The following is an 8,572-nucleotide window of genomic DNA, read 5'->3' on the forward strand; positions in this document are numbered from 1 at the left end:
GCAAACATGTTCAGATGTGGCTGTCAGGGAAGAATAATTAAAACCAAATTAAAATCCTTGGACTGCCCCTTCCCAAATGTGCAAATATCAGTAGGTGAAATTGTTGACAAACTGTTTCAGCTGTCTTCAAACCAAAGCAAAGCCTGGATTTAGCCTAAATAACCCCTGAATGACACATTTTGGTCACAGATTCTGAGCTGGAGAGAGCCTGTGGGGCCAAAATCATTGGAAAAGAGGACACAGCAGATAAAGTGTTTTGTTCTGTCTACAGCTCTTAGGGAATTAATACTCTCTTAGAGAAGTTTGCACTCCAAAAGAAGCCCACTGAGCAAGAAAAGAGCACGGCAGAAATGTGTTATTGGGAAGGGCAGGAACAGTGAAATCCTTTATCACTTTGAAATCCTCAATAGAAATCCAGATATAAAGGAGGCTGGAACAGTGAGGTCAGGCACTGAACATGTACAAAGGTTGGGAAAGCATCAAACTCCCCAGCACACATTAAATCTGGCCAAAAGATGTTCCTTGAGACTATTTTCCCTCAACACGTTGATTGGATTTACAGTCTAAACCATATTGATAGCCAAAAAAAAAAAAAAATCCACAAGCAACTGGCATTTGTTTCTTTTGAAAAGAGCTGAGGAGTTTTAAAAAGTGTTCATTTCCATATTGTTTCTTGTGTGAAGAAAAAGTGGATTCAGAAAAAAAAGGGAGAATAAGTGGTTGAAATTGAGACTGGATTCTTTGAACTCTACTGGAAATAATAATTCTATGAAAGCACTACAAAATATTTTTAAAATACTGTTCTGTGGGGAAAATATTTTCCCTGTTCTGTTTAAAATAGATCTTCTTTGAATTTGGGGTGTTTTTTATAATGAAGTATTTAATTTTATAATCCGAATTATTTAATGGATGCATTTGCCATTTTTCTTTACTCCAGACACAAAGATCCAATGGCATTTGCCCTCACCCATACAAGAACACACATTTAGTATTCAATTTTTAAAATGTGTTCCAGGAAGCAGCAGTGGTAAACAGCATTTGGGATAACCTTACAAACCACCCTACCAAGATGAGTCACAAGATACTGAAAATATAAGACAATCAGTTGGGCAAGGGTGAGTTTCTGTCATCTATTCATGATGCACATAACATTTATAAATGCTCAATAAAAATGAGGTTTCAAAAAACTAAAGAAACCAAAGTCTAGTCTAAGGTAGTTTTTGAGGGCCCTGCAGTAAAGAGAGCATTAGGGGGATTTTAGGATGGGTTATACCAGTATCTAAAGGTGTTTGTCCCTTGACACTGGGTAGAGAAGAATTATGATTATATATTAATATAGATAAATATCTTAATCTGAGGCCCTGGCACAGGGTGCCCAGAGAAGCTGTGGCTGCCCCTGGATCCCTGGAAGTGTCCAAGGCCAGGCTGGACAGGGCTTGGAGAAATCTGGGATAGTGGAAGGTGTCCCTGCCATGGCAGAGGGTGGGACTGGATGGTCTTTAAGGTCCCTTCCAGCCTAAATCATTCAATGATTCTCTGATTCTAATCCAGACATCCAGCATTTAGGTGGCTAATTACTGCTCTAAGTAAATTTCCTGACTTATTTAGGTGCAGAACTCAGCTCTAACATGCACAGGGAAGTACAGAAGCAGCACTGATGCATTCATGTTGTCCTTTAAGGAAAAACTGGCATGAAATAAATGTATCACAGAGATCATCAGATTTTAGTAGAGACAGGATCCATATCTTCAAAATCTGCACTTCCAAGTCATTTTCATGGGGAAAATAGACCTGAGAGGAACACAACTTCCTTTTCAGGAGCATAAGTCACTCTGGAGTGAGCAATTCACCCCTTGCCCAGGGAAACAGAGAGGGGTTTGTGCAGCTGGTTCTGTGCCCTTGCAGTGACAGCAACACTTGGGCTTTAGGGCTGGCAGTTCTTTCTAACAGGCCTCACAGATTTTGGTTAAACAGCCACATTGTCATGGCTTTGGAAAAGAAGCCCTGGAAACCCCCTCAAGCCTGGCAGGCTTTGCCTTACATCAACTTCCCGACCCCACAGCTGTGCTCAGGACACCTCTGGAAGTTTGGTCTGGAGAGTTTCACCCCATCTGCTCCCCCAGAAAAGCTTTGAGCAGCACTCCCTGATCCCCAGGCAGGGCTCAGTCCTGCCACAGGACACACATCCACTCTGAGAAGCAGCAGAGCTCATTTCACACATTGGGAAAAAACCCTTTATTGCAAGCCCTGCTGAGAGGGGCAGGTGGGAATACAAGAGACCAAATCCCTAATAGAGGAATAGTGCTGTAAATGTGATTTTTTCATAGTTTTGTCCTTTCTTCCTGCTCTCTTGCTTCCATTTCCCCCTCCTCTCCATGCAGCTTTGGTTCTGCATCACAGCTCTCCCCTCAAGCTGCCTGCACAGGAAATCCTCCTGGGCTGCACACTCAGCAAACCCAAGTTGCAGGCAAGCAACATTCTTGCTAGAGACTTGAAAAATATCCCTCCAGGAGCTGGATAATAACAGCTGAGCAACAAGAAAAAACACTGATTCTGATTTTACATTTTTTTTATTTATTTACAGGCTCCTTTTTAAGAACTCCTCCTAACGCCCAGCTTGTTGTTTGACTGCTCATCCCACTCTCCTGCAAGCTCATGAACTCAAAACCAGCAGGGAAAAAAAATCACATGAATGTCCTTATATCAGTGTTGTCATCATTTTATTTGCCTGTCACAGAAATTATTGCTACTTCCAGAGGGCAAAAGAGTGAAGACATTAATGTAATATACGGCAACTACTTTTTGCTTTGTTACCTGCTGCCTTGCATTTCTAAGACTGGGATTTCTTGTCTGTCTAAAGGAAAGTTGTGGTAGATACCTGTGTTTTCTCACAGTGTTGTGAACCACATTTTGGTAGAATATGTGTATTTTTAGACTTTTTTTCTCCCCTGTCATTTATCTTTTGTGAAAATCAGCTTAATAAGCTTAAAAAGCTTCAAGACCAGGTTGAACTGGGCCCTGAAAATCCTGGTCTAGTGGGAGGGGTCCCTGCTCAGGGAAGGGGGGGTTGACATTACCTGACCTTTAAGGTCCAAAATCATTCTATAATTCTATGAAAAATGTTTTAATCAGATGTCTTTCTTTAGCTTCTGCAATAACTCGTACTGGCACCTGAAGTGCCCAGGTGAGGTTACAAGAGCCAGTGCACCAGACAGAGCAACCAACGCAATATCCAGGGCTCCCACCACCTTCAGGAGCGTAAACACATTGAGTTTTCTCAGAAAATAACCCCAGAGACTTAGAGAAATCTCAGGTGGAGACATCACCCTGAGAGAACTCTCACTCTGGCACTCTCTGTAAGTCCCTATCCAACCTAAGTGACGGGATAATGAACATCTGGAACTTGAAATCCTAATTTTTGTGCCTCAGAAAGGTGCTTGAAGTTGGTTGGTATCAAGGCCTCTGTGCTTTTACCAAACTGCTCTTCTCAGATGATTTTTTGTGATACCAGAATTCTGAGCCTGCTCTTTGAAACTGCTCTACCCGGTATTACACATCCCAGGACTTTGTTTTTCTATTTTAAACAAGGCTTTTAAGAGGCTGCTATTTTCTGCTGCTTGCCCCCAGCACCAACAACTCCTATTAAAAGGGAAAAGCTACAGCAGCATTAATGCCTTGGTTAGCTGAGTCTTTATCTCCTGTGGAGAACATTCCCAGCAGCTCCCTGGCTGTGTTTGTACTTATTTATATTTTCATTCCATAAATAACAGGGAAGTCCCGTGCAACTGTGCACTGTGCTAGAGAAACCTACAGAGAGCTTGACTTCTCTAACAGGGTTATGAGATGCTACAAATCACCAGGCAGGTAAGCTCATTAAAAGCTCTCTCATTAAGCCCTGGAATGGGAAGAATAGTTTGCTTAAAGAGCAGGGACCAACCCAACCGTTTATGTTCGTGCCTGAGGAGCCTCACATTTGGGCTGCACTTAAAAACACTGCAGGCTGGGAGAGAAACTAGTAGAATATCGTGTCTGAATACACTGTGTCTCATCTTTTAAAAAATAACAGAGGCTGGAACGTAGATGATTCTATTTGAAGGCAGCCTGGCACTGGAAGTGACAGCCAGGGATGAATAATAGAGGATACAGAGAGTTCTCTGCTCTGTAGCCTTTACACACCCTGGGAAGATTGAGAGATACTACCCTCTCAGCAAACAAACAGGGGCTGAGCAAACACTTCAGTTTCTATCCTCACCTCTTCATGAATTGCTTAAACATTATCAGATCCAGATCAGATCCAATCTCTGCTCTGTGAGGTGCTGCCAGTACATCCAAATCTGTATTTGCCCATCTGACTCTCACTCAGGGATCACACTTCAGGGTTGTTATACAAGGGGCTTCACTTACACCTTCCCTTTTCCACATTTTTATTTTAAAGGAGACAGTAACATTCTTCCCAGCTACTCGAACATTGCGCAGAATATTCTCCCACTGGAAACATTTAAGCTTAGCAATATTAAATATGTACCCACAAGAAATTCCAAGTATTAGGTGAAGAAATACATCTGATCGAATTATTCCAGACACTTAGAACACCTGCATTGCAGTTACATTTAGAATTCAGTTCATACACCAAGCCAACTTTGTGAGTCATGAAACTCATTGTTTCTCAAGTACATTTGGAACCAGACAAAGGAACAATGGTTTAGGATCCTTTCTCCTCCATAATTTTATGATGACTTTTGTTAATATTTTCCAATTAAAAAAACCCAAAACATTACCCAGCGTTATCACAGATGGATGGAATGTGAAGTCAATCAAAATGACAGTGAAAGTGAATTCACTTTTCACTTTTTAGAATGGTTGGGTTTGGAAGGGACCTCAAAGACCATCCAGTTCCAAGCCCTGCCATGGGCAGGGACTCCTTCCACTATCCCAGATTGTTCAGAGCTTTATCCAAAGCAAAGAATGGGAATGACTGAGAGGAGGTGAGCCAGCTGAAAGAAGTGGGTTAAAACCAGCCAAAAGAGCAACACAGGCATTTAAATCTAGGAAAGCACTTAAAATGGGGGGAAAAAAATAAAGCTCAAGAATTCCTCTAAAGGCCTTGCAAGCATCATGGTGCCTTCAGTCCCAAGTGGTTCATAGGTTAGGTCAATGCAGAGCAGCTGTTGAACACATGAAAAACTGAATCACCCTTGACTCTGACAGTTAGAACTGGCTTAAAATGTTCATTTCTAGTTATTTCTTAGCATATTCTCTTCTTGTCATCTGGTCAGAGCCTATACTTGAAGCCAGCTGAAATTTCCCATTCATACTTGGTTCTCTTTTTTGCCTTTTCTTGGTCTGTTCATGGATGTGGACGTCAGTTTGGGGGCTTTTGTGGCTAAAATGGGTCTGACTATTGGTAGAGCCAAAAACTACACGTCCAAGCAGGTGTGAAGATCCAGGAGCTCATACAGGCACTCTGAGGAAAATGGGATCTATCCTGACTCCTGAGTCCAGGAGCTCTCCTTGGGAGTGACTGGAGATTCCCTGAACAGCACCAGCTGTGCTTAGAGGAAAGCATTATCAACCCAGTTTTTCCAGGAACTTTCTGGAGTCTAGGATGACTTTCAATTACTCTATTTTTTTTTAAAGTCACATCCACTCCCTTGCTAGAAAATTGGAAAATCTGCATGACAGGAAAGTGCCAATTTGAGGTCACCAGCACAGCGCACTAGAGATGGTTTGAAGGGAAAGGGTGTGCCCCAGTGGAGAGAAATGTGTTACCACAAGCACCGCAAAAGAATTGCAGCAAGGGAAGAACCATGAATAACATCATATCATTCCTGAAATTTGGCCTGTGAAAAGAACTGTAGGGATTTAATAAGAAATGAATAATACACAGAAATTGTTGTATAATCTCTGTGGTGGGCTCTGTGTGTGCAAATACACAAATTCACGTGTGTTAAATGGTTAACTTTAATATCTGGATTCCTGCAAAAGACTGCAGTAAAATCTTATATTCATAAAAAAAGATCACAAACTTTGCAGAAGCAGCAAATAAAAAGCAGGTTTCTTCTTATTAGCTCTGGTTTGTTATTTGGTATTTCATTAAGAACTGTTCTTTCCACAAGCTGGAGCTGATCACTAATTATCCAGCTCAGCAACCACAGTTATGTCCTGAAACGTGAGCAATTGGGAATTTGCTGTCCTTCTCCATCTGCCAGGAAGGTCACCCATCTGAGAACTCAAGGGATTTGTTCATTTATTTCCCTTAATTAAAAACTGTTCACCTCTAAATAACAAGACACCTTTTGAAGGTCTCAAGCTGAGCACCTAAAATCTTGAAATATTGAAGGTTGTTGGCCATTTAACAAAAACGCCTTTTATCTTTTGATTCATTTAATTATTTTGGTTGCAATCTGAAAAATATGCTTGCATGGCCAGGAATTCAGCTTTCCAGTTTCTCCCAGGGCAGGATAGATCCATGTCACCAGAACTTCTGTGTCTACAAAAAACAGCATCTGAATTTGAGCTAAACTCCTTTTACAGTCAGGAATCTCACATGAACATCAGAGCCTAAATCAGGTTAAGTCTGGGGATTTTTCTCCCTCCCCATTAGTTTAGAGGAAGTTTACTGTAGTAATTTTAGAGATACATTATAAAAATTAAACACAGTTTTTATTAAGTAATCACTTCTATCTGACCAGGAAATCTAAGGAATACTCACAGGAGCCATGCTCTAGAAAAAAATTCCAAGACCAGATATTTGTATGTAAAGGACTGTATTATCTGGATGAACACAAGCATGGTACCAGTGCCAACCCAACGCTTTAGAATTTAGCTGAATTATGCCACATTTCAGATGTGCAGTGAAATGAAGTGGACTCTAAACAAGAGCCAAAGGGAAAGAAAATGTATTTTTGTGTGCCAAAGTCAAGACAAGTTCCATGTGCTGCCTGCTACGCATTGGAGAAGACAGGCCACAAAATCGATACACAAGAGCAAAAAACTCTGCAAAAACTTCTGAAAAATGCTCTGGTCACACCACCAGCACATTAAATAGCTGTCATTTAAAAATAAAATCAACTAAATGTCACGAATTCTTTCAGATACCTGGCTATTAAAGCGTAGTAACATGAACATATCCATGTATTAAGCAATGTAAAGCATTTGCATGGAAGTAGTAGAAGGCTCTTAATGGGAATGAGCTGGAGGATTTAAATCCTGGTGCTATTTGTAACTGATTCCCTGTGAGCAGTGCTCCTGGAGAAGAGCTGAAAAGCAAATTTGTGATCAATGGTTTAACACAGAATTGTGCTGAAACGCAACAAGAGGTTATTGCAGGGCTTGTGTACAATTCCTCACAGCTACAAAAGGAAAGAAGAAAAAAATCTATGTTCAGTGGTTTTATGGCTGTTATGTGAGGAGAGATCCAGCCACCGTGTGCAGGGACAATGGAGAGGGAGAGCTACAATCCCCAGATGTGCTAACACTGAGTTATTAATGGGAGAGCACATTGTTTAGTAAGTAAAGACTTGTGGGGAAAATTAATCCCTGTCATCTTCATAAAGAGTCGAATATCTTCAGAAAGATGATGAATTACTTTAAGTGCCTTTGGGATCTTTAGGGGCCCAGTTGTATTGTTTCCTAAAATTGCTCCTCTGAAAATGGAGGCCTGCAAAAGCACTGCCTGGAATATCTCAAGGTTTAGGTTTCACAGGGGGGCATGAAGTGAATCTCTAATTTTAACCCCTCTGTCTGGAAAAAAATATTCTTAAACCAATGGATTTGAAACAGGAGACCCTTTTTTTTTTTTTTTCCTTTTTTAATTATTACTTCATTTTGTTTTGAATTTCGGATAGAAACAGTGAAGGAATTCCCTCAAGGGATGGACATGCCCTTCTCAGGATGAGCAGTGATCACAGTCCTAATTCATTAACAAAGGAGGCTGGAAAAGTCTTTAACCCAAACCATGAGACCACCCAGAAAAACCCAGAATCAGTGTCAGCAGCAGATCCTTCCCTCTTGGCTAGTGCTGGCCTTGAGAACATATATTTATATCAGAGCAATGCAAATAAACCTATTTTTCCTTACCATAGGAAGCAATACGAGGCTGAAGAAGCAGATCTTCCAGTTGATGGCCATCTTCTCTCTTAATTTTGCACAAGTTTTGCTCGTTAACACTGTGATTAGGGCTGAAGCACAGGCTCTCTGCAGATATTTTGGTTGAGGTCTTCACATCAAGGCTCAGATCTCTGCAGAAAAAGAGGAAAATTATTATAAATATGGAAACCACGGAGAGAATGAAAAAGAAATGGACAGAAAACAGGGAATCCAACACTTGAACTGCGAGTTGCACTTAGCAGAGATCAAACAGGCTTTTGCAGATTTTAAAGATGGTCTTGGGCATCTAATTTAAGGCCAAGGACTTGTCTGTATGATCAGTGTCTTGTGTCAAAGAAATACTGGAACAGGTTCTGTAGCTGCAAAGACCTAAATTGCACCCAGGGGAGAAGGAAGGGTGGATTACTGTGAAGAAAAAGGACCTGGCTGCTTCATCTCTGATTTTTGTGGTTTGCCTTTCCTG

General features: G+C 41.0%; 1 protein-coding gene across 1 annotated transcript in view; it reads right to left on the reverse strand.

The window, feature by feature from the left end:
• ADCYAP1R1 (ADCYAP receptor type I) overlaps window positions 1–8,240 on the reverse strand; it is a 105,405-nt gene extending 97,165 nt beyond the window's left edge. The window contains exon 1 of the mRNA XM_017746765.1: window positions 8,080–8,240. Coding sequence (XP_017602254.1) covers window positions 8,080–8,130 — 51 coding nt within the window. The 5' untranslated portion in view covers window positions 8,131–8,240. The remainder of the gene's footprint in view (window positions 1–8,079) is intronic.
• Between the last annotated feature and the right edge of the window lie 332 nt (window positions 8,241–8,572).

This window comes from Corvus brachyrhynchos, unplaced genomic scaffold (genome assembly GCF_000691975.1).
Source record: "Corvus brachyrhynchos isolate BGI_N302 unplaced genomic scaffold, ASM69197v1 scaffold18, whole genome shotgun sequence".
Classification (NCBI taxonomy): domain Eukaryota; kingdom Metazoa; phylum Chordata; class Aves; order Passeriformes; family Corvidae; genus Corvus; species Corvus brachyrhynchos.